Source organism: Uranotaenia lowii, chromosome 3 (genome assembly GCF_029784155.1).
Source record: "Uranotaenia lowii strain MFRU-FL chromosome 3, ASM2978415v1, whole genome shotgun sequence".
Taxonomy (NCBI): Eukaryota; Metazoa; Arthropoda; class Insecta; order Diptera; family Culicidae; genus Uranotaenia; species Uranotaenia lowii.
Window position 1 is genome coordinate 297,840,755 of NC_073693.1, and position 26,349 is coordinate 297,867,103.

At 40.0% G+C, this 26,349-nt stretch overlaps 3 protein-coding genes across 3 annotated transcripts; 1 reads left to right on the top strand and 2 right to left on the bottom strand.

The window, feature by feature from the left end:
- The first annotated feature begins 5,249 nt into the window (after positions 1-5,249).
- Positions 5,250-7,188, top strand: LOC129753629 (uncharacterized). Its single transcript, XM_055749462.1, has 2 exons — positions 5,250-7,026; positions 7,106-7,188. Exons 1-2 carry the CDS (start codon positions 5,250-5,252, stop codon positions 7,186-7,188), a joined length of 1,860 nt encoding a protein of 619 aa, XP_055605437.1.
- Positions 7,189-13,260: 6,072 nt separating this feature from the next.
- On the bottom strand, positions 13,261-15,003 carry LOC129753631 (uncharacterized). Its single transcript, XM_055749463.1, has one exon. The coding sequence runs from the start codon at positions 15,001-15,003 to the stop codon at positions 13,261-13,263; it is 1,743 nt and encodes a 580-aa protein (XP_055605438.1).
- Positions 15,004-15,086: 83 nt separating this feature from the next.
- On the bottom strand, positions 15,087-18,513 carry LOC129753632 (uncharacterized). Its single transcript, XM_055749464.1, has 3 exons — positions 15,847-18,513; positions 15,266-15,736; positions 15,087-15,221 (listed from the first exon to the last, which is right to left on the bottom strand). Exons 1-3 carry the CDS (start codon positions 18,511-18,513, stop codon positions 15,087-15,089), a joined length of 3,273 nt encoding a protein of 1,090 aa, XP_055605439.1.
- Positions 18,514-26,349: the final 7,836 nt, after the last annotated feature.

A 26,349-nucleotide genomic window follows, 5' to 3' on the forward strand; every position in this document is an offset into this window, starting at 1 on the left:
ATCAAAGTGAAAGTTGTTAAAATTTTCCTGTATAAATTGTTCATAATAATCCGGCCTTCCAGAAATACAAAACTAAATTTAAATATTAACCAGAGGTAGTTACGCATGTTTGAAAAAATGTAGTGTAGTGAACAATGATCATGTTTTATTTCCGTTTTTCAGATCACCCGTAATGGAAACCCAGCTGCGGGGTTACAGAAATGAGACAACGGATGTAGAATTTTTAAGCTTTAATTTCCAACCAAGAATCCCCCTGTTGATGGACATTCCTTTTTTAAGAATAATCATTCGTCTACAAGGCTGCATTTTACCTCAACCAGAGAATGGATAAACATTGACCGCAAGCATTTACATTTTGTGTATAGTTTTCAAAGATGTGTGTTCGGGTCTCAAAATATTTGAAAACATCTAGATGGTGGCATAAAAATCTAAAAATTCAGCCTTTTTACCCTTTTGCACTGTCCGAAACCCTCGATAATGTTTCAAATTTTGATTTGATTTGTTTAAAAAGCGTGGAATAATATAACATATTTTATAACTGATTCTTTAATAATTCACAAAAATCTTATTATAATCTAGAACAACATACGAGCACCATACCGCATCACCTTTTTTCTTTCGATGTTCTCTGGCTTGTTTTCTCCCTCTTGTCACTGTCTCGTAATAGCTCCTTACACCGTATCGACCGGGTTCTGCTACAATTTAACGTTTCACTTCTAGTCAGCATTCCTCAGTTCCAACTTCCGGTGGGACCTAGTCAGAAGGCTAATTTTGGTGACTCCAAGGTTGAATAGTCATCAGAGTCCTCCCAGTTGGTTTGAGTTTATTTCACCCTTTCCAGTTCACCTCTTTATTCCTTTTCCGACAGCGAAAAAAATGCCGGGCTGTATTCCGGATATACCAGTAGCCTGTAAAACAAAACTAAATGACAACAGTTGATTTCATTTTGTTTAAATTTAATCAGGTTTACCTTGCGTTAGGATTACGCCACTTTTTTGTTACCGATCGACACAAGTCAGAAGGTTACCAGAAGAAAATGATACAAGGGAATCAGATCTCAGCCGATTGAAAAATTATTTGTAAACAAACGCAACGTATCCATGGTAGCCAATTCGAAAACCAACATGGCTGATTCGGAAATTTTAATGAACAGTACACCTAGTAAATACCCCCCTTGTTGTAGACCAAGTTTGAGAAATCTCGTTTTTTCATTTATGCAAAAAGCTACTCTTTCGGAGACCAACACTTTTGGTGGCTCAAAAATACTAAATTTGTAAATTTTGGTCCAGTGATTTCGGAAATAGAGAATGTTGTATTTTGGTGTTTCTTGGTTTAGATTTATTCGCGGTCCAAAAAAAAAATAACATCGTGGTCCTTAATGTGTTAAGGCCGAATAACAATTAAAATCGAAAGATGGACAATGATGCGGCCTGAATTAAGGAGCTAATTTTTTAACATCTCTAATAAAATTTTAACTACTAAACAAATGAAATTTTGCCTTCATTCAATTCCCTAGGCCCTCGTACAATTCCCGTTTTATTTTTGCCTTCAAGCTTTACCATTTGATAGGGTTTCTGACCTTTTGTCCTAGACTGGCTTTCTCTTAGAAAATGTCCCTATTGTTTAGATATAAAAAATTTACCTCAAACTACAACATAAACTACACCAAAACTATACATTTATTAAGGAAAAAAGTTGAACTCCCACATGAATCAACCTGTTTGCTTCTAAACGCTTTGATTTCATCAGGAAGGGTGTCTTTTACGTGCCTTCGAAAAAATAGATGTTTCAAGATTTTGAAATAACATTTTTAACTTACATTTCAAATTTTCAAAAACAAACCAAGTTTTTTTCCAATTTGAAAACTAACGTATAGGTTTATAAACATAGAAAAAAGTTTTGAGATATTTTAACTTTAGACTAAGTTATTGATGGTTATGAGAACAAATTCATGTTTATCAAAGCTACCCCGTTTTGCGATATCATTTTATTTTTAAAGATTATTAAACAATGATCATCATTTATAATGACCACATCATTTAAATGCTACCTAATTCGGTTTGTTTTATCTACACATTCATCTGAGCATTGCTAATTTCTTCGAATGCTCAGATTATTCGTCATTGATTTTTTTTATGAGCAGTATTTTTTTTTTTGAAGTATTTTCAATATTTAAATTATAATCGTTTTACTAATTCAATGAGGTACCAAATATAGGGTTAAAAGCTAGTTTGATCAAGGAAAACCTCATAAAAATTTTAGCGTATGTATTTGGGTCAATCTTCTTGATTATTTAATTAGCCTCATAGGTAGAAATAGGAGTTGCAAGAGGAAAAATCTAGGAAAATAGGAGACGTAGAAAATCGATGAATACACTATTCCCTAAAATTGATCCTGAACTTTTACCTCCCTCTACTTACACAAACCCTTTCCTTAGATACTTGAATATGGATTCACAGACTTATAGACGGTTTCTATAACAGGTGAAATTTGTCTACTCTTATGAATAAGGAGTTGCAAGTCAAACCTAAAAGATGCCAAATAGCCAAATTTTAGCTTTATTAGAGTTCTGGTGATGTATAGAATGCGCTTTAGCTTTCATAAACATTTAATGCTAAAGCTCTCACGAAGTTGTGCTGACCATAATAAAGCTAAGATTGTTACTTGGAATGTTTGTAAAGTTATTATCTGAACGGACCGAATGAAACATTTTTTATTTTGTCTTCAACATTTTACATATCAAAACCCATAGTGCGGAATGACAGATGTACCCACCTTGATGAATATCGCTCATATTTCGACCAGCAGCGCCAGTTCTCCACGCCGAAAGCAAGCAAAACGCAATGAGCCTCATCGTCAGAGCAGGCCTAAACCAAGACACGTTCATCATCATCTGCATCACCATCTTTTCGTCCATTTCTATGGCTGTTCCCCAATTCCCAACTCAATATTCCATGCATCGGGCGCAAGCGGCCCAACTGACCCACTTGTGGCTTTTGGGGCTACGCACTTTTGCGTTGTTGATGTTGTTGTTCCTGAAATGCATCTCCTCCCAGCCAGACTCCACTGAAAGAAAAACATCCAGAAGAGGAGAAGCAAAGTTTGAGACGAAGGATAGGAACCGCCCTCCTCGACCAGATTGACGGAAGACCATTACACTATCCTCGAGGCTGTGAATGATTTTATACGATGTCGGCATTTTTTCGTCAATTTTTATGCTTGTTTTGGGGTCTTCCTCTACTCCATTCTTCAGTTCGTGCGGCTGTTGGTCGCTGGCTTTTTTTTTCTTCATAATTTTCTTTCAGGGGGGTAATTTATTGAAGATTTAATTTGGAAACCCTTGTTTGAGTGTAATCTCGCATATTTCGCACCGCTAACTAGTGGTAGTAGGACAGCTGAAAACATCGCAGAACGTCAAAGTCAGATCCATCCGAAAGTGATCTAAAAAGGCTTTCGGATGGATATAAGCTCTGTTCACTGCTCGAATAGAAGCTTTTTACTTTCTGATTTCAACACTAATAAGAATTGTAAATGTATGTAAAAGATGTATGCGATAGGCTCGTAATTTATTTTGTGCTCAGATTCGCAACTTTGTGTACAACACAATTTGAGACAGACAGTTCAAACCAATCCGCCGTGCTATACACTTCGCTACAATAAAACCCCCCGCTAATTAACCGAAATAAAGTTGGTGTTTTTAAGTTGAGTTAAATCAAACGTCGCGTTTTCAAACCGTGTCCGAAAAGTGTTCCGGTACCTAAACATTTGGTCCTTCGAACCGGATGACCGTCCGGAAAGTGGTTCCGGAACATAAAAACGGACTTTAAGTGAAGACTGCCGATCGGCCGAACAGCCAAAGTGTGAACCATTTTGTGCTCACAAAATCGCCATCGCAGTACTGGACTTAAGTGATCGCGAACAATAAAAGTGCATCCAATTGAACGATCAAAAGCCGTAGCTTGGCTTGAGTGCACTTTTGTACATTGTTTTGTGGAAGTCAGCCATCGTGATATCGGATCAGTTCTACCTGATACCCGGAGAATATTAGCGAAGTGAAGCCGATACCTGAAGTTGATCGATTAGCAACGCAGCAGAGATCAGCTGGTTCTACAAGCAGCAAACAACACGCAACGTCTGAAGGAGCTGTTTTTCGAAATTATTATCAGGAAGTATTACTGGCTTGGTGCATGAAGTCAAAGAAAGTGCTATTTCAATAAAGAATTGGTTGTGAATTGAGTCTTTTAGTTGCATGAAGTGTGTGCCCTGTCCGTTAACTACAAATTGGTCTTGGTATACTTTTGGCATTTTACTTTGCAATTTTTACACCGGTTGTGCCCACTCGCTGCTGTTAATATTGGGTTGCTAGTCTCGGTAATTCGCGTCGCGATCGGATGGAACGTTGAGTTGATCAACATTAAGTGCAAATACCCTAAGTCAGAAGCACATAAGGTGCATGTCAGAAGCACATTAAGGTGCAAGTCAGAAGCACAGAAGGTGCAAGTCAGATATTTTGGTCAGAACTATTCAGTATTGGACGGATTGGGTCCAAGGTGTTGGAATTTGTCGAAAAATCACAAGTTGTTTAAGAATTTAAGATTGTGTCAGAATTGGAAACTGAGTTTAAGTTTGAGTTTGAAACTTGTCAGAATTAAGTCTGAATCATTTGTGTCGGAAAAATTGTCAGAATCAAGTCTGAATTATTCAGAAAATACCAGTTTGTTTAAGATTTTAAGTTTGAGTTTGAAAACTCGTCAGAATTAAGTCTGGATCAGTTTGTGTCGGAATTCTTAAGTGAATACTGTCGGAAAACTTTTCCGAAACTTGTGAGAATTGAGTCTGAGTCTCAAAATAAGCTTGCGTCAGAAGTCTTGTCTGAATATTGTCAGAAATCTTGTCTGAAATTAAGTCAGAAATAATCTTGTAAGAAATCGAGTCTGAATTCAAATCGTCTGAAATATTGTCAGATATTAAGTCAGAAACAACGTGTCAGTTTTAGAGCTTGTCTAAAGTTACAAGTCTGAATTCGTCAGTTTTGAAGCCTGTGTCAGATTACAAATAGTATTGCAATGTCGAGAAGTACACTGAAGGCTTTGCAAAAACGTGAGCGGCAATTGTATGTAATTTTTGATGGTACTGATAGATTCATCCAAACCTATCAGATTGATAGTGATCGGTGCCAGTTAAGCTCAAGGTTGCAAGTGATTGATACGGTGTACAGTGAATTTTTTGAAGTACGGAGCAAGATTGAAATGTTGCTGGACGAAGCGTCCGAGAAAGAGCAGAAAGATGCTGACAGCGAAGTCAAAGGGGAGATTGCAAAACAGCGCGAAGAAGAGAACGACAAAATTCTGCAGCAGTTTGATGACCGATATTTTGCAATTCGAGGTGACCTCCTTAGACTTCAAGGCGATAAGGATGCCTTAGGGGTAAACACAACCAGCAACAGCCAAAGTCAGTCTGCGTCAGGGAATACGTCCAGAGTGAAGCTGCCCGAGATTCGTTTGCCGTCCTTCAGCGGAACAATCAGAGAATGGGTTACGTTTAGAGACTCTTTTCGTAGTCTCATTCACGACAACGAACATCTGACGAAAATGGACAAGTTCACGTACCTCCGTTCCTCTCTGCAAGGTGATGCACTGAAGGAAATAAACAACATCGAGCTGTCAGAGGCAAACTACGATGTCGCCTGGAAAACGCTTGAAGTCCGTTACGAAAATAAGAAGCTGATTGTAAAGGCTCATCTCGACGCTCTCTTCGCCCTCGAATCGCTTAAAAAGGAGAGTTACGATGGTTTAAACTTCCTCGTCAGCGAATTTGAAAAGAATTTGATGATGTTGCAGAAAATCGGTGAGCATACGGAGTCTTGGAGTACAATACTAGTCTACATGTTGTGCGCTAGACTAGATTCTGCAACATTGCGCCAATGGGAGACGCATTACGGGTCTAAGGAGGTCCCAACGTATGAAGAGCTGCTACTGTTCTTGCAAGGTCACTGCTCAGTTCTTCAATCAATCACCTCTGCAAGAAGTCCACCATCCGAAGCACGTCAGACAAGATCAACAGTTTGCCATACAACCATCCGATCGGATTCACGATGCCCGTTCTGTACCGAAGCATGGCACTCACCGTTTCACTGCCAGAGATTCCTTCGATTGAAGATATCGGAACGAGTTGAAGCAGCCAATCGAAGTCGAGTCTGTCGAAATTGTCTACAGCCAGGACATTTTGCGACGAACTGCACTCGTAGCAGTTGCCGACTATGTCAACAAAAGCATCACACTATGTTGCATGCTACGCGATCCTCCGTTCCATATCCGTCGAATCCGAGACTCAGTCAACAGTCAATTGCACAACCCTCTAATCAAGAAAACACCCATATTTATCCACAGCAAGCTTATCAACAGCAAAGTCACACCATGCCAATAGTTACGGAAACACACACTCAAACACAAAATGCAACACACAATTCACCAAATGCAACCACACAATTCGATTCGCCAACGCCAAGCACAAGCCATAACTACGTCGCACTACCTGTTAAGTCAGCTTCGAATATTCTGCTCCCTACCGCTCTTGTTAAGATTAAGGACCGTTACGGTAACGCTCAGATTGCTAGAGCTTTGTTAGATTCCTGTTCGCAACACTGCCTAATGTCTAATGAGTTTTCGAGAAAGCTGAAGTTGAACGAAGCGTCTGCATTTTTGTCAGTTCAGGGTATTGGGTCGTCTCAGTCAGTTTCGACGAAGTCAATATGTGCTGAAGTCTGTCCACGATCGCCAAAAATCTCGGGATTCAAAGAAAATATGCAGTTCTTCGTTTTGCCAAAACTTGAGCTACAAATACCCACAACATCGTTTGATCCTTCGCCCATGTCGATTCCAGATTCCTCTTTGCTAGCTGATCCTTTCTTCAACGAATCAAAGCGGGTCGATGTCATCATTGGTGCGGAATACTATATGGATCTGTTGACGAATGATCAAAGAAAGGCCACGAAGAACGGTCCTACACTCCAAAATACAGTTTTTGGTTGGATAGTGTCAGGTCGAGTAGTCGAATCTCCGCAAAACGTTTATCGTTCCCTACCCTGTTCTAAAACCCCCTACAGAAGCAGCTCACATTGCTCTAGAAGCTGGAAACATGTTGCGTTACGAGCACCAACTCAATCTAAAACCTCACAGTCAGAGATGAAGCAACGCTTTGTCAGATACCATACCCAAGAATGAGTCAGTTTTGTGTCAGTTATGATTGGTGTCAGATAAATGAGTCGATGCTCTCAACTAATTTTGAATTAAGCTGCCTGAACAAAAGTCAGATTGCGTCAGATATTGAATTCAAGTTAAGTTTAACCTCTCCCGATCTTCTTTAAGCCCACTCGCAATCAATCAAACTTTATTGAAGTGAATCGCAATTTGAATCAAATCTCACATGGTTAAGTAAAGTCCCCATAATCACCCCTGATCGTATTTTTTTGAAGTTTCTCCTCGCCGTTTTAAGTAGCTGTATTGTTTGAAGGAACATGTCATATCGTCTGAAGTTCTCCTTCAAATCCTTGAAGAACTCTAACCAAATCAAAGAAAGAAAACGTATCGCCTGAAGAATTATAAATGCTCTCGAAGGTCCTATCGTTTGCAACATACTTTCGCCCGAACAACATTCCGTTTGATAATGCATCGTCAGTAGTACGAACCATGCTCCCACCCTCAGAATATACGTTGGACTACCTCAGTTTAACCTCAGAAGATTCCCAAAGAAGTTGAGAGGATGTCATCATTCTAACAAAGATCGTCAGACGTTCTTCAGGGGCGTTCGCGGGGGCCCAGAGCCTCCGCAGTCAGGAAAGTCTTTTATTCTTAACGCAATTATCAAAACGCTAAGCACTTTTCCTTTACATCAGGTACCATGGGTCGAGTAAGTTTCGACAATCCACAATGCTTGTCGTCGTCATCGAACACCCACACAGTAGTCAAGCGCGTGTGGATCACCAAGTCAAGCGAGTCCATGCTCGAGGTCCCCATTCCTGATGATGCAGCGAGCCAGTCCCATCAGTAACTGCTGGCAATGCCCCGTCCGTTTCCGACTACGAAGCATATCGTCGAACAAACCGTTTGAAGTTCGTCCCACACCCAGGGCATTCCGTGGATCTACCTCAAGCGTATCGAACGACACACCAGCGGGAGGATCGTTTGTCGAACCATTACTACACATTGCGTTCTTCGGTTTATGACATCACATCACATCACGGACGCTAGTTAGCCAGTTTATCCAGATTGGGAGTAAAAACAGCTCATAAATCGGTCCAATCACTAGCTGAACCTACAACGTCAACAAAAACTGTAAGTTAGGTTCCTCAAACGATCATCAATAATACGTGATGCACTCACCTTGGAACTGCGGCAACTGGGTTCATTTCACCACGTCCTGAGGCAATTGAAGATTTTTATGGTCTCGAAACACGCAAAAGTGCCTCAGAGAAATCCTCCAGGCCAGCTGTCGTTCTGAAAAGAAAAATCCAATCAATTCCAGTTTGCAGTAGCAATATTTTCACCGAAACTTACTCATGCTGCACCTGGCAAAAACACCCGACCAGCGTTGAATACGACATACACGGCTGGAAAGATGCATCGTTGGACGGAGGCCCAAACAAACCGGCTGATTCCAGTGGCTCACCCACGATATATAGAACGAGGAGGCTGCAAAAACGAAAAAAAAAAACTTCACACACCATCGCCACTATCGAGAAAAATGTCGCCTCCAGAAAAGTTGCATTGCCGTTGGCAGTTTCATGCATCCTCGGGGTGATAATCTAGCTGATACCTACCTTAGAATTTCCGGGTTCGTAACAGGCGGAGCAGCAACAGGCAGAGCAGCAACAGGCAGAGCAGCAACCAACAGCAACACAGTTTTCTCCAGAAGTGATGAACGCATCAATCCAGCAGTTCCAGCCCAGCGTTCAGAACAAAAAACCACACTACACAACACATACAGAATAGGAAACAATTATCATGCGAAACAGTGAGCAAAGCAAAACAGAAATTCAATAATTACCGTTAGGAAATTTACACAGTTTCATTCCAACACACTTCTAACTTTTGTAAACATGTACCGTTACATTTGTTTTGAAATAGGATTTCAAGGCGGGCGGCGTATGTTAGAGTGTAATCTCGCATATTTCGCACCGCTAACTAGTGGTAGTAGGACAGCTGAAAACATCGCAGAACGTCAAAGTCAGATCCATCCGAAAGTGATCTAAAAAGGCTTTCGGATGGATATAAGCTCTGTTCACTGCTCGAATAGAAGCTTTTTACTTTCTGATTTCAACACTAATAAGAATTGTAAATGTATGTAAAAGATGTATGCGATAGGCTCGTAATTTATTTTGTGCTCAGATTCGCAACTTTGTGTACAACACAATTTGAGACAGACAGTTCAAACCAATCCGCCGTGCTATACACTTCGCTACAATAAAACCCCCCGCTAATTAACCGAAATAAAGTTGGTGTTTTTAAGTTGAGTTAAATCAAACGTCGCGTTTTCAAACCGTGTCCGAAAAGTGTTCCGGTACCTAAACAACCCTTTTTTGTCGATTTCCACCGATGGCTTGTGCTCCACAATTTTTCCCCAAGATGCAGTTGATATCAGGTGAGGTGCATAACGGTGTGGTGCATTTTTAGAAACTTCACGCACCAAAAGTTTAGTTAATCTTGATAAGGGAATAAATTCAATAAAATTATTAGTAATTAACGAAGTAACAATAAATTCAACAAAATAAAAGAAATTGTTTTACAGTAATATTGGCTAATTTTCGGTCTAGGGATTCATTCAAACAACTTAGTTTTCGAAATGCCCGACGTTTCGACCATTTTTAATGGTCTTTCTCAAGGGGATTATCTGTCCGTTGTTATTGTCATTTTATTTTTTTGTCGAACGTTTAGGAGTCCAGTGTTCGCTGCTCTTGGATTTTATCGGTGAAAAATAATAATTTTCCATCCAATATTCTATGATCGCACTTCTACTTTAACCCACTTTTTAAATTATAATTGAAAAAGTAGGTTGATGTAAAAGAGCGACCATAGAATATCGGATGAAAAATTATTATATTTCACCGATAAAATCCAAGAGCAGCGACCACTGGACTCCTAAACGTTGGACAAAAGCTAAATTGACAATAACAACGGACGGATAATTCCCTTGAGAAAGTCACCAAAAATGGTCGAAACGTCGGGCATTTCGAAAGCTAAGTTGTTTGATTGAATCCCTAGAGCAAAAAAAACCCAATATTACTATAAAACATCAATCACGGTCGAAAACATAAATTTAATAAAAGAAATTGTTTAAACACATAAGAACATTTATTTTTATTATGTATTCTACAATCGCAGCCTACTTTTCTAAAAAATATGTCTTTTGTAGACCAAAAAAAATTTGAACTTGAAGTAGGACCCAAAGTGACTAAAATTTTAATATTGTGACTAAAATTTTAATAAAACAATCGATCTGGGCTTAGGAAAGTTGGAAAATTCGTACAAAACCAAATTTAATTTTATAAACTTTGAAATTCCATCACACTTCATGGAGAGCATAGGAAAAACACATTTCATTATACTTCATCTGGAGGTCTGTTTCTTTAAAAAAGTGTAGTCTTAACATAATTTTTGAGTTAAGTTACTTAGTTGAAAAAGCCTGAAGCTGAGTGCCCAATATCGGCACCTTTTTCCTACAACAATTTCAGCAAATGAAAAAAAGACCCATAGGGCCACTCCTTCCACGCTCTAGATATTTAATTACCCCTCATCTGTAGATGACGAGCATGCCACACAGAAGCAACGGCAAAGAAGGAGGGTAGAAGTTGGTTGGCAAACGTCAAATCAACGATGATCATCTGCTGAAGTCACTTCAAGGTCGCAGCGAACGCAAAGACTTCAACGACCCGCTTCCTCATGGCTTCATATGGGTAGGAGCTCAACTCAACAAGCGACGAACCTCCAATCCAATTTTTCAATGTCTTTCTTTCACTCCGAAGTGGAATCTCTTCGGGTTCGCTCCATTACCGACATGTTTGGAGATAAACAGTGTTCGCATTGATACGAAATTAATTAACAGTGACCATTCCCCCTCTCTTTTTTACTAGATTTTGATGTGGGGAGCGCGTGTGTTTATCTACATCGACATATAGTTCATCCTCCCTATCTCAATCTTCCGATTCAGACTAGGCCCCGGAAAATCAACAAACCGTGGCCGCTGGACTTTTCACAGCAGCAGATCCAATCGAGTTCAGCAGCCAAAGTCAGCTTGGATTGAGACACCCACGCCACAAACTCTCGGGAAGAGATGTTAAAATCAAGATCTGATGAATATCGCTGGAACAACATTTGGTTCGAATGTATCTTAAGGTCGTTTGTGGTGGAATGGAAACTATCGTGTGTTATTTTTTCAATTCGATCGAATAAAGTCTTTTTCAAAAGTTACTGCAGAGCTGCTGTCTGTTAATTATTATATTGAGTGATAAACGAACTGTAACCGAGATTGACTATCTGTGAACTCGTTAGTGTCGAAATAATTAGGTACGAACCATTTTTCGAAACTGCTTGACAAATGGTTGATTCAGTCATAAATTAGCATTGCAATTAACAAGTACACTCTGGTATTACAAATTGGCAAAGTTGCATGTTTGTTTACTAAATAAATTTTCAAAATATGGATTTACAACTAACTGAGTAGTAACAAACGAATAAAAAATAGTTTCTACTTTTAAGAAGAGATGGATTTACTGCCTCCATAGTATGGCAACCCTAACTTTTGTTTTATTCTTTAAAATTATTAAAGAAATAGATTTTTCTTGAACATCAGTCTTGTCGTATAAAAGTTATCAGTTTCTTAAATTTCCAATGAAATTATACAGAAATATTGCCAAAAACATAAATTTTGCCTGAAACATAAATAGGCGCAATTAGCCCGCATGGTTTAAAGCTAGGCAATTTTGACCACAGTTATAATAAAAACGATTTCTCAAAAACTGAAGGAGATTGATTTTCTTTCCTTTTTCTTTAAAAAACATACACCGTCTTAGCCGATTTAGGCTTTACAGACTGAATAAATCTTTCTTTATTATCTACATAAAAAATTCACTATATAATTTTAACATTAATTTTGGATAGATTTTTTGAATAACAGTGGAAGTACCTTTCAGCAGGATCGGCAGGATGATAATGTCCGGATGGATTTTACTTTTAAAGGCAGCAGGTAAAATATTCCTTGAATCGGTAGCAGGTAAGTTTTCCTTCTTCTTCTATCTTCTTCCTTTCAGGTGATGAAGCGGTCGAGATTGTTTCCTTGGTAAGTATCCTTTGGTTTTATTTCTCACTCACTTTATACAGTTCTTTTAACTACTTTTAACCACTTAACTTTATTTCTTAATTTATTTACAGCCTATCTACTTAATTAACATTACAAAACTTTACACAAAACAATCAATTAAAGTATCACTTCTAGGAAAACAACAAAACAGAGTGCGTTCGCCGAGCGGTTGACGTAGTGGGTATCAGTGCCGAAAAGAGAAACACATGACTTCTCGATCGGCCTTTTATAATCTAGGGATGCCGGAAACTCCTCTTTTTCTTATGATGTTTCTTAACTCCCGAACAACTGACAGCATTCCGAAGACCACCCATCGCAATAAACCCGGCGGCGAAATGTTTTCAGCAGCGGGCATTTTCGTTTCTACCCATTTTCGTGTGTGCGCGAACATCCTGGCCCCTTCAGAAACAGCGTTTCTGACGATGATTATGGATTAATAATTCCGTGAACTGAGTGGATTCCGTTCAGCGTGGATATGGCGATGATGATGTTTGTTTACATCTGTCTCGTGGTTTGTTGTGATCGGTTTCGTCGGTTCGTTCTCGTTCCGTGGAGTGAAGTGATGTTTTCGATGGTTTACGTCTGGAAAATATTGACCCGGTAGACCTTCCTAAAAAAAATAGTTAGATTGGAAAGGGGCTCACCTGATCCAACTTCGAATAGTGCCTTGAAAGGTGTGAAATTTAGAACGGGATCTGCATCGCGATTGGACTGAAGGCTGTTGCATGCTGTTGTGTTTTCGTGGTGTTGTGCTCAATCCGAAAGGTGAAGTGCGGAAGTGCTGAAAATAGTTGACCCAGTAGCGAAGTTGGGAAAGAATAAAGGCTTGGACAGGAACTCACCTGATCCAAGTCAATAAGCGCCTTGGATATTATTTTTAAACTGGATCCGAAATTTAAAGCTCCTTCAAGCACGAATCTCGTCTGGTGTTGATTGCTCAGCGCTGGATGGTGCAATTGATTCCTCCAACGATGGTGCAATCGGCAGCAGGCAGATTTTAGACACCGGTCGCGTACAGGGTCCTTTCGCTGTCCTCAGAGTGACCACTCTGACTACTCCGTCGCTGCCAGGATGGGTCTGGATTATTCTTGCCGTCGGCCAACGCATCGGTGGAGTGTTATCTTCCTTCAACAGGACGAGCTGGTTTTCCTTGATGGAAACAGGTGAGTGCACCCATTTGCTTCTTGGTTGTAACGTATTTATGTATTCTAGATGCCACCTCCGCCAGAGATCCTGAAGCAGTTTTTGGATTTGTTGCCAATTTTTTAAGCAGTTGAACGGAATCTCACTGAGCTCGTCATCCGGAACAGCTTTTAATGCAGAGCCGACAAGAAAATGCCCGGGTGTTAATGGCTCATAATCCGTTGGATCGTCGCTCAGGGGAACCAGAGGACGAGAGTTGAGGCAAGCTTCTATTTGACATAAAAGAGTCTGCATGTCGTCGTAAAAAAGTGGTCGGTCTCGGACAATGCGGATGAAATGTTTCTGAGCAGAATGAATGGCAGATTCCCATAGTCCACCAAAATGGGATGCTCTAGGCGGATTAAAGTGCCATCTGATGTTGCAGACTGAGCATTCCTGGTCAACATTGCGCGAATAATCTGGCTGGCGAATAAGTCGCTTTAGTTCATTCTTGGCTCCGAGAAAGTTTCGGCCATTATCAGAGAAGATGTCGGAAGGTGGGCCTCGGCGAGATACGAATCGTCGCAAGGCCTGAATGAACTTTGCTGTTGTCAAGTCGAACACCAGTTCGATATGTACAGCTTTAGTGCAAAAGCAGACAAAGACTGCAACAAATGCCTTTGTTGGGGATGCTCGCCGATGTGGATGCTTCAGCAGGATTGGGCCCCAATAATCAACCCCCGTTACCGTGAATGGACGAGTGGCTGTGATCCGTTCCTTGGGCAGCTCAGCCATAAATTGTTCAACCAATTTAGGGCGACCTCGGAAGCAAATGGTGCAGCGATGTACGATGTTTTTGGCCAGATTCCTGGCCCCTATGATCCAGTATCGTAGGCAAAGAAGTCCGACCAGTAGTTGCGGTGAAGCATGTAGATTTCGTTCGTGGTAGCATTGGACGAGTAACGCCGAAAAACGATGATGATATGGGAGCAGAATCTGGTGCTTGCTGTCGTAGGTTAGTGGTGCTTTGTCAAGCCTGCCTCCCACACGCATTACCCCGTGAGGATCGAGGAATGGAGAGAACCATCGGAGCCGTGATTTGGTGTGGATGGGTTTCGAGTCTCGAAGCGCGCTGATTTCACTGGCGAATTCTTGGAGCTGGACTAATCGTATTAGGGAAAATTCAGCATTTTGGATTTCGGTTGGTGCAAGAATGGTGGTGAGCTTCGGTTGTTTGCGGTTCACGGAGATCCGTAAACAGAATGCCGCTACACGGAGCATGTGTTGGAAGGAGGAAAAGCGTTCGACAAAAAGATCAACGAAGGAAGGGTCTGCTGTTGTTGCCAGAAGTTTAATCGGGGGAGATCGAGATTCAAGCTGCGTCTCAAACGATTGGTCATGCTGATTAACAGGCCAAAGCGATGGTTCAGATTGAAGCCATTGAGGACCAAAGGTCGCAAGAAAGAATTGTTCCTGCCTCGATGCCTCTAGAGATGTGGTCTGCGGGGTTCTGTTGCCCAGCAACATGGTTCCAGGAAGTGTCTACTGTAGCAAGCTGGATTTTGGACACTCTGTTAGCCACAAATGTAGTCCAAACAGATGGGCTAGACTTAAGCCAGGCAAGAACGGTAGTAGAGTCGACCCAGAAGAATGTCGTGAACCTTGATCCGAAGGCGGAGCAGACCTTTTGGTACAATTGAGCCGCTTCTAGTGCTCCGCAGAGCTCGAGTCGAGGAATGCTGCGCCTTTTTAACGGTGAAACTTTAGATTTGGCTGTCAACAAAGTTACCAGAACATTCCCGGAAGCGTCGGTCGATCGAAGATATGCACAAGCGCCATATGCTTGTTCCGATGCGTCCGAAAAGAGGTGAAGCTGAATGTTACATGGATCGGGCAAAACAACACATCGAGGAATTCTGAGTTGCTCAAGCAGAGGCAACTGCGAGTAGTATTTGATCCAGTAAGTGGCGAGAGAATCTGGTAGCGGTTGATCCCAGCCCCAAGGTGTGTCGTCTTCGGATGTAAGGCCCCACAGCGTCTGCATAAATATCTTAGCGGTTACGATGACTGGTCCAACCAGGCCTAACGGATCGAAAAGTTGTGCGATTTGTGACAGAGCGATTCGTTTCGTCATAAGGGTGTCTGGTGGTTGCTTGGGGAGTTGGATGTGGAACCGTAAGTTGTCGGCTGTTGGTTCCCAGTGTAGGCCCAGGGTTTTGATGCACTGGTCTGCTGCTAGACCGAAGATTGAATGGCACGCCTTTCGGGAGAAACGCCGTCGAGAACCGATTCTACGTTTGAAGCGAATTTGCGGAACTCAAGTCCGCCCCTTCTGCAAAGATGATCAAGCTGTGTTCGTAGTTCTGATACTTCCTCTGGTGAGCTGCCTCCGGTGAACAGATCGTCGACGTAAACATCGCGCTTCAGAATCTTGGCTGCTTCGGGAAAGTTCTGGTTTTCATCATCGGCTAACTGCTGAAGTACCCTGGTAGCGAGAAACGGTGCGCTGGCCGTGCCGTAGGTGACCGTTTTTAGCTCGAAGGTCTGTAGAGGTTCCTCGGGGGAATTCCGCCAAAAAATCCGCTGCAGTGGAGTGTCTCTATCGTCGACCAGCACTTGACGATACATCTGCTTAATGTCAGCGATGAGCATGACCTGGTGAAGCCTGGACCTCAATATGATGGCTCTCAGATCGTCTTGAATTACTGCGCCTACCATAAGCACATCGTTCAGAGATTTTCCGGTAGCAGATTTACACGATGCGTCGAAAACAACTCGGACCTTGGTTGTGGAGCTCGTTTCACGAATCACAGGATGATGGGGTAAGTAGTACCGGGAAGAATCGGATCCAGCTGTGTCCGCCACTCGATGCATGTGGCCAAGGGTTTCGTATTCTGCCATGAAGTCCCGATACTGAATCTGCAGCTCCTTGTTGCGTTGAAGGCGAGATTCGATCATGTGAAAACGACGTCGCGCAGTGTTGCAGTTGTCGCCTATGTTGTCTGCCGCTTCCTTCAACGGCAATCGCACAATATATCGGCCATCTGGTGTACGTTGAACTGTACGACGAAAATGCTCCTCGCACGCCGCTTCTTCTACCGAGAGACTAGGAACGGCGCTTTCCTCCTCGATTGCCCAAAACCGTTGCATGAATCGTTGGATGTCCGCCACTGTAGCGACGTTGCAGGAAATCGTCTTGAGGTGATTGGACTGCATAACCTTCCCAGAGACCACCCAGCCAAAGACCGAATTCACCAGCATCGGAAGCCCATCCCCAAGTGATACTCTGCCTGATGGTTTGAAGACGTCGAAGAATATTTCAGCGCCCAGAACTACGTCGATGGGATTTGACTGGTAGAAAGCTGGATCTGCTAGCTGAATTCCCTCCGGAAAACTCCAGCTCGACATGTCCATGGTTGTGGACGGTAGATTTAGGGTGAGTTTCGGAAGCACAAGTAATTCGACGATGGTGGAAAACCGGGTGGTGCGTGAGCGTACTGTGGTGCGGAGCTTCAGACGGGCATGTGTGGAAGATTGGCCAATTCCGGAGATTGAGAGATGAACCTTTTGCCGATGAATCCGAAGCCGTTGAGAAAATGACTCAGTAATGAAGCTGCACTCGCTTCCTGAGTCCAGCAGTGCCCTTGCTACGTGCGAGTTGCCGTGATCGTCGACCAAAGTGACCACTGCTGTTGCGAGAATCACCCTGTTAGAAAGACGACCAGACCCTGGATTGTGAATCGCGGCTGATAGTGATGGTGAAGCTGCTTCGCTTGCCGCATTGGTCTCCGTTGTTGCGCTTGCTTCGACTCGCTGGTTGAGGCGCTCCTGATGAGTGCGATCGTCGCTGCACAGCTGGCTATGGTGTCGTCCTCGGCATTTCCGGCAGGTGTTCTTCGACGAACAGTTTCGAACCACATGACCCTTCCGTAGACAATTTCGGCAAAGCTGTTGGCGGCGCACAAGTTTTTCTTTGTCTTCGGAGGTCATTTTTGAGAAAACTGGACACTGATACAAAGGGTGATGGTCGGAGCAAGCGAAACACTGCCGATAGTTGAACTGAGTTGCTCCGTGGCTAACGAGTGGAGGACGAGAAGTCGATTTTTTCGCTGAAGTCGTTGCTGAATGCTCTTGCTGGCCATTGCTCATGCACTGCAGAACCGTAACTCGTCGTTGAAGAAAGCCTACCAGATCTTGGAATGTAGTTGACTCTTTCGCAGACGCAAACTCTTCCCAATCTCGACGAGTTGTTGAATCAAGGCGGATACTCAGCATTCGTATGAGCAAAATGTCCCAATATTCAGTTCTTTCTCCAAGCTGCTTCAGGATTCGAACGTTAGCTTCAAACCTTTCGACCAACGAATGAAGATCTGAAGCTGATTCTTTCTTAAGTTGCGAAAATTCGAACAACGAGTCAACATAAGTTTGTTTTAAGCGTAATGGATTTTGAAAATGCTCAATGAGAAGATTCCAGGCGACGGGATAGTCATTGGCACTGATTGCAATAGTTTGGATTAACTTAAGGGCATCTCCACTCAACGACGATCTCAAATAATAAAACTTTTGGATGTTAGATAAATCACTTGATGAGTGCACCAAAGAAACGAAAAGATCGTGGAAGTTCAACCATTGCTCTAACGACCCGTTGAACACGGGGAGCTTTACGTCGGGTAGCCGTATCTGGGAGGAAGCAGGGAAGTGCGCATGGGACTGAACAGGATGAGAATACGGAGTCGAAGCATGTTTATTTACGGCCAGCAAGAATCCCTTCACTCTGTAGTATTCTGTCTCGAAATGCGATCGCTGCTTGAATTGCTGCTCGACGATTGCCATGTCGTCGACATCGGAAGCTTCCAGCTCAGCTTGGGTCTTGGAGTAGTCTGCCCAGAGAACACCGAGATTCTCTAGCCTCACGGGGACTTCAACTGATTGAGTGTCTTCGTCGTAGTTGTCGACGAAAACCTTGATGAGGTTGAAAGAAGTCTCCAGGCTGCGAATCCTCAATTTTAGAGACTTAATACGTCGCTCTGAAGCCATTTCCAACGCCGGAAGGTCTGGAAATCGAAAACCAGCGAAGCACAAACGACACTCTTATAGGTTTAATGGAATTATAATTACCTTTTAGAGGCAATTAGATTGCCTTGTATTTTTATTACAGCAGGAACGAATCCAAATCCGGCAACGTGGAGGTGTTGTTGATGACTTCCGTAAATCGTGTATAGGTTCCGGATGCTCGGAGTTCGACGGGCATCCGGTTCGAAGGACCAAATGGAAGTACCTTTCAGCAGGATCGGCAGGATGATAATGTCCGGATGGATTTTACTTTTAAAGGCAGCAGGTAAAATATTCCTTGAATCGGTAGCAGGTAAGTTTTCCTTCTTCTTCTATCTTCTTCCTTTCAGGTGATGAAGCGGTCGAGATTGTTTCCTTGGTAAGTATCCTTTGGTTTTATTTCTCACTCACTTTATACAGTTCTTTTAACTACTTTTAACCACTTAACTTTATTTCTTAATTTATTTACAGCCTATCTACTTAATTAACATTACAAAACTTTACACAAAACAATCAATTAAAGTATCACTTCTAGGAAAACAACAAAACAGAGTGCGTTCGCCGAGCGGTTGACGTAGCGGGTATCAGTGCCGAAAAGAGAAACACATGACTTCTCGATCGGCCTTTTATAATCTAGGGATGCCGGAAACTCCTCTTTTTCTTATGATGTTTCTTAACTCCCGAACAACTGACAGCATTCCGAAGACCACCCATCGCAATAAACCCGGCGGCGAAATGTTTTCAGCAGCGGGCATTTTCGTTTCTACCCATTTTCGTGTGTGCGCGAACAAACAGCAAAAACTGAGGGTTTTTATTCTTCGAATTTTAAGTGTTTCTAGAGGAAAAAGCTCGTTATCGATTGCTATTTTGCAAAAAATCTATCCAAAACTAATGTTAAATTTTTACATCCATCGAAATTCATTATCTTGACCAAGAAAACTCACTTAAAAAATTATACGATCTCGGCCGAACTTTTTGCATATTTTGTATTATATCTCCTTCCTTAGTAGAAAAAAATAATTGAGAAGTTCAACTAAATTATGTATTCCAACAATTTGAACAACTTTCTCAAATGTACCAAGTTTGTAAATCGTATACTAAAAAATATTAAATAAAAACTAAAAATTACTTGTATTATTTTTGAAATGCTCGTAACTTTTATGATTTTCATGCCAGCTTGATGGTGTCTTCAACAAAGTTTCTTATAGTAAAAAGGTATTTTTTCGATTTTGTGATTTTTGTGAAGTCTCCAAACTAATTATTCTGAAAAATATTCTTTTAATCTCTCTTCTAGGTGAAAAAATCACTTTTTCTTTCAAGAATTTGATAGATTATCAAAAAATATGAGAGATCACGATTTAGTTTACCATTAACCGTAAATGTAAAGAATAACAAAACTTAAATCAAATTATAAATTTCTAAAACGTGTGTATATTTTTTAATCAATCGAACACAAACACAGGGGAAAACCAAAGTTTATCATTTACAAAAAAAATAGATCTTAGACAGCATCTGTTTTGTCATCAAAAAACGTAACCCTCATAAAATTTTATATTTGCACTCAGAACCACTTTTTGCTCTCTATGAAAATTGGTCAGTTGAAATTTCCGGAATCTTATTAAAATTAATTAACCATTTCGAAAAATATTTCCAACATTGACATAAAAATATTTAAAAAAAAACACCTCAATCCTATCATATTTATTTGAATTGAAATAGATAATCACCCTTATTCTCGTTTTCGATCGAACGACATTCGTTCGAAAGTTTCCCCAATTCGCATTCTTGTTTTCGTTCGAACGTGTTAGAACAGTTCGATCTTTCGAACATCGTTCGTTCGAACGAATTGTTGGATTCTCGTTTTCGATCGAAATTTTTTTTTCTACCGCCTGACAAACGCGAGTCAAATGCTGCGAATAGCGAGTGTTTGAATGAAAAAATTTTAAATGTTGCGAACATATTTTGTGTGAAATTAACAGGAATTCGGTGGAAAAATAAAGGAAGCTCGAAACTAATCAGAGTGAAATTCCAATCCAGATTTGAGCCGATTGTCGCGAGAATGTTTTATTTTAATTTAAGGTAGAAGATTTGAAATTTGTTTTTTTTTTCGGGATACATTTTTCGAATTTTTTTTACATCCAAATGACGAAATATTCTAGATTAAGATAAATTTTTATTTCCGCATAATCGTAACATGTCGTCAATATTGTGATTTTCCACAACCGGCTGGTATTTATCAATCGGCTTCGACTCGTTTCTCATCTTACCAATACCCAAAATATTCCCTGCTGGTTTCCCGTGCTGTTGATGGTTTTTTGGCGATCAGGTCCGTTTAGTTGAAAATTGTCCTTTTTCCTTCGTCACCGGGTCGTTTGCTGCGACAAAATTTCACAAATCACAAAAGCATGACTTCTGTTTACTTTCAATTGGCTGGCGAGAAACGTCACCCGGGCTTCGAAATTTCTAACTCGATCGGGTAACACCAACTTCGAACGTATCGCGTTCGAACGAAAACAAGAATAACCTTTTCGAATTCGTTCGAAAGTATTCGTTCGATCGAAGCTCAGATACGCCGTAAACAAGAATAAGGGTGAATTTCAATGTATCTAAATATTGATACCTCATTACTGAGTAATAGGAAGAACTGCCTCATAGGGAGAGGGTTGAGGGGAGGGGGTTGTGTTTGGTGATAGATTTTTTCTACGTTCTTTTGCCAAAACAATGTATAGAAAAAATAAAAATATATGTTTTTTGATTTTTTTTTTTCTACTTTTCATTAATTCTTCAAAATAAAAGTTTTCCGTTTTTAATTTAAACTCTTTGGAAAAATTCTTGAAATCATTCAAACGATAATTGTAAAAATTTGTATAATCTATATATATAAAAATGAATTTCTGTCTGTCTGTCTGTCTGTCTGTCTGTCTGTCTGTCTGTCTGTTCCCTATAGACTCAGAAACTACTGAACCGATTTGCGTGAAACTTGGCAGGTGGGGGTATTGGAGGAAGGGGAAGGTTCCTATTATGGTTTGAGACCCCTCCCCCTAACAGGAAGGGGAGGAGGGGCCTCCCAAACAATAGTCAATTTTTTGCATAACTCGAGAACCAATCAAGCAAATGGTATCAAATTTGGCATGGGTTGGTATTTGGGGACGGGGAATATTTCTATGAATATAAGGTATCCCTCCCTCCTCTCAGTGGGATGATAGGAAGGGGGGAGGGGGGCTACCATAGAATTTTTCATATAACTCGAAAACTAATCAAGATATTGGAACCAAATTTGGCATGGATAGGTATTTTGATACGAAAAATATTTCAATGATTATTTGAGACCCCTCCCTCTTTCCAGTAGAAAGGGGGAGGGGCCCTCTTTCATATTTTTATACATAACTCAAAAACTAATAAAGCAAATGGAACCAAATTTGGCATGGGAGGGTATTTGGATACGACAAATATTACTATGATTATCTGGGACCCCTCCCTCTTTCCAGTAGGGAGATATAAAGGGGGAGGGGGCCTCTTTTATAATTTTTACATAACTCAATAACTAATTAAGCAAATGGAACGAAATTTGGCATGGGCGTGTATTTGGGAACGTGACATATTCTTATGATTATCTAAGACTCTTTCCTTTTTCCAGCTACAACAGCAAATGGAGCCAAATTCGGCATGGAACAATATTTGGGTACGAGAAATTCTTCTATGAATATTTGGTATCCCTCACTCCTTCAAAGAGGTGGATGAAAAGGGGGAGTAGAGGTCTCCCTTACAATTTTCAGTATAACTAGAGAGTTGATCGATCAAATTGAACCATATTTGGCATGTGAGGATATTTGGATACGAGAAATGTTCCTATTATAAATTGAGGCCCCATCTTTTTTAGCGGAAAGATATAAAGGAGGAAAGGGGGGCTTCCATACAATGTTTTTGCATAACTCGAGAATTAATCAAGCAAATGAAACCAAATTTGGCATCAAAAAGTGTGAAACAATTCCTTTCTTGCAATAGGATGATAGAATTAGGAATATAGGAGGGGAAGAGGAGGCTTACAGTAAACTTTTTTTTTTACAAAATCCGAGAAATGGACAAAACTTAACATGAAAATCATTTTGGTATGATTCTATGATTATATGACACACTTTCAGTGAGTAGGTACAAAGGAGGAGGGAGGTGAGCCCAATACAATTTTATTAGCATAAGTTCTCAACAAATAAGTTCTAACGAAGCCAACAAATGGACACAAATATGACATGGAAAAGTACTTGGTTACGGGATATGTTTCTACGATTGTTTTAGACCCTTACGAGAATTTTCGGGAACGAAAAAAATGGGTATGATTATTAAAGATCACGACCTCCATTCAGCAGGAGGTGGAAGAAAGAACAGGGGAGGGGGCTCTCTTATCAGTTTTTAGCATAAATCTAGAACATATCAAGCAAAAACAACCATATTTTATAAGTTAGATTGTTTGCGTACGATTAATTTGGGCCCTCCCAGCTCAGGGTGAAGTTTAAAGAAACAGATTAAAATTATCAGATCTTTAACACACCTTCCCTCCTTCCAGTGGGGAGATAGTAAGGGGAGAGGGACCCTACCTTAAAATATTTTATATAACTGGAGAACTAATCAAGCTAATGGAACCAAATTTGGCATGGGAGGGTAGTGGAATAAGCGAAATGGTTCTATGATTATTTCAGACCCCTCCCTCCACCCAGTGAAGATACAGGAAGGGAGGGGGGGAGCTTCAACCCATTTTTAATAGCATAACTTGAAAACTATTCGAGCTAATGAAAAAAAATTTGGCTTGAAAGGGTATTTGGGTTCGATAAATAGTTTTATGAATATTTGGTACCCCTCCCCCTTCCAGTGAGGAGATAAACAGTGGGGAGGGGGCTACTTTACAATTTTCAGCATTACTGTAGGACTAATCAAGCAAATGGAACCAAATTTGGCGTGGGAAGGTATTTGATGACGAGAAATGATTCTATGATATTTTAAGAACCCTCCGTTCTTCCAGTTAAAAAAATTTAAGGGAGGAGGAAGCTCCCATACAATTTTTTACATCACTCGAGAACTTACTCAGCAAATGGAACGAAACTAGGCTTGGGAGAGTATTTGACACAAGGAATGTTTCTGTGAATATTTGGTACTACTGACTCCTTCCAGTTGGGTGATAGAAACGATAGAGGGGGCTGCTTTACAATACTTTGCATAACTCGAGAACTAATCGAGCTAATGGAAACAACTTTGGCATGAGAAAGCATTTGAATACGTGAAATGGTTATATGCTTATTTGAGACTTTTTTCTCATTAGATTGAGGATACAGTAGGGAATACGGAAGCTCACATACGATTGTTTTGCATAACCCAAGAACTTATTTAACAAATGGAACCAAATATGACATGGAACAATCATACAATCGAGCAAAGAGAACAGAATTGGCCATGGAAGTGTATTTGAATACACGGAACGCTTGATCTTGATCCACTTCGTCCATGTAGGGGATAGGTAGGAAGAGGAGCTCCGATACCAATTTTATAGCATAACCCGACTCGACAACTTATAAAGCAGATTAAACCAAATTTGGCATGAGGGGGTATTCGAGCACAAGAAATGCTTTTCCGTTGGTTTAACACCCCTCCCTCCATTCAGTGGAACGATAAAATGTGGGAAGACGGTCACTTATACAATTTTTTAAGTATTTCGATAGCTAATCGAGAAAATGGAACTAAATTTACATGGGAGCATATTTGTGTACGGACATTGTTTCTTCGATGGTTTGAGGCCCCCTTCTCCTACCAGAGGGGAAATATAAAGTGAGGAGAGGGTCACCCATTTTTTTTAATATATCGAGAACTAATCGAGAATGAAGCTATATATGACATGGGATCATATTTGTATACAAGAAGTGTTTTTCTGATGTTAGGGATATAGCAATGGGGAAGTGGGTCACTCTCACAATTCGAATAATAGTTCGAGAACGAATAGGTTTAAAAGTGTCCCGTGATGTTATTTCGTTTCAAAAAATGTTTCTATGATAGTTTGAGACCCTTTCCACATTCAAAAGGGACAGCAAAAATTCGAAATATAAAAAATGTTCTGGCATAAGTAATAAACTTATGAAGTAAAAAAATCCAGAGTCATAAATAAGATTTAAGCACGGATTTAAATAAAATCAACTAAGAATTGTAAATAAAGAAAGTTTCAAGTTGATTTTGAAATTTAATATAAAAATTTGTGCAAATAAATGAAAAGTAAAATAACTAGGTACCACCAATTTCTATAATTTTGGAAGGTGTAGCAAAGCACACCGGGTCAGCTAGTGAAGCTATAAGTAACAAAATATAGACATAACTTTTGTCGATGTTCATGATCTTTTATTTACTCAATGTTCTAGTATATTTGGGTTTTTTTATTTGAATATGGAACCAGTGTTTTAAGGGAGATCTTCTTTAAAATCAAATAAGCTGTACCATTTGCACTCTTGGGTTAATTCAAAGATTTCAACCATCAATGGGAAAAATATAAAATTTTCAAAGGTAAAAATAAAATATCAAAATTTTGCTTTTCAAGTCTGATTCTTGCAATAGTAATCTTGATATTTTTATGTTGATTGTAAAACTCATTTACCATCTGAATTTATGTACATGTTTTGCTGGTTGTAAAAAAATAGATAAATAAAGATGATTTGAAAACAGGAAAAAATCGGAAGTTAAATTTTTAATATCGATTGTAAATCTGAATTCTGAACCGGCATTCAAAAATTGAATTTGGAATCTGTTTCCAAATTCCAATACGTTTTCTAAATCTTGAATCCATAAATAATTTTGAAGTTTTGGGTGTCAATCATTATTTAAACAAAAACTCAGAAAAAACAACTCAATAAGAAAAGGTTTGAAAAAAGTTGATTGATACATCAAATTCAAATACCAAATTCCAAATTTAAGAATTGAGAATTATAAATTAAGGTTTGGTAGCTTTTCAAACTCGATTCAGCATTGAGTATAAATGAAAATTTCAATTCTGAAAATGTATTTGTAAATTTAATCACAGGCTAAATATTTGTCATCAATAACTGAATTAACATTTTCACCCCCGAAGTAGTTTTTTTATAAATAAAATGTAGGAGTTGAAAAAAATATTTAAACCTTTGAGTTTTTGAATACATTTCAAATTTCAAGTGAGATACGTGCAGCCAATATTTATGTACCATTTTTTTTATTGAAATCAAAAACAATTAATCTTGAAAGTGGCTTTTTCAAACTCTGTAATTTTGAGGTTTTTGGCTCTTCCGATTGAAAAGGTTGCCGACCACTGACCCAGGATAAAGCACCTTTACTCACTCTTGAAAAAAAAAAAAGAATTAAAAAAAGCAATAAAAGAACACAATTCCTATTGCCAACTCAAAAGGTTTTTTTGAACAATTTTGATCTAGATGTAAAACTATTGACGTAAAACTTTCCCTAGTTTATGTGTAAACATTTTTTTGTAAAAAAAAACATATACTTAGCAAGGTGTTGGAGTTATACTTAGCGTCATTACTCATGCTCATGATGTTTATCTGCTGATAACGATAAACTTTATAGTTTCTACTTTTACTTAGGACGCTTCAGTAACGTAGTTGTTCGCGCTTTTTATGTGATTAAACTAAATGCTTCTTACAGCGCTTCAGTTATTTCAAAACACACCATAATATAGGCGATTGTAGATCTTGGCTTGTTTCAACTTTGTGTTGAAGACCTCAACTCGTTTTGGGTAATTAAAGGTATTCAGGATCGCCCCTGATGGCTTAGATCGATAGCATCAGACTTTTCTTTACCGAA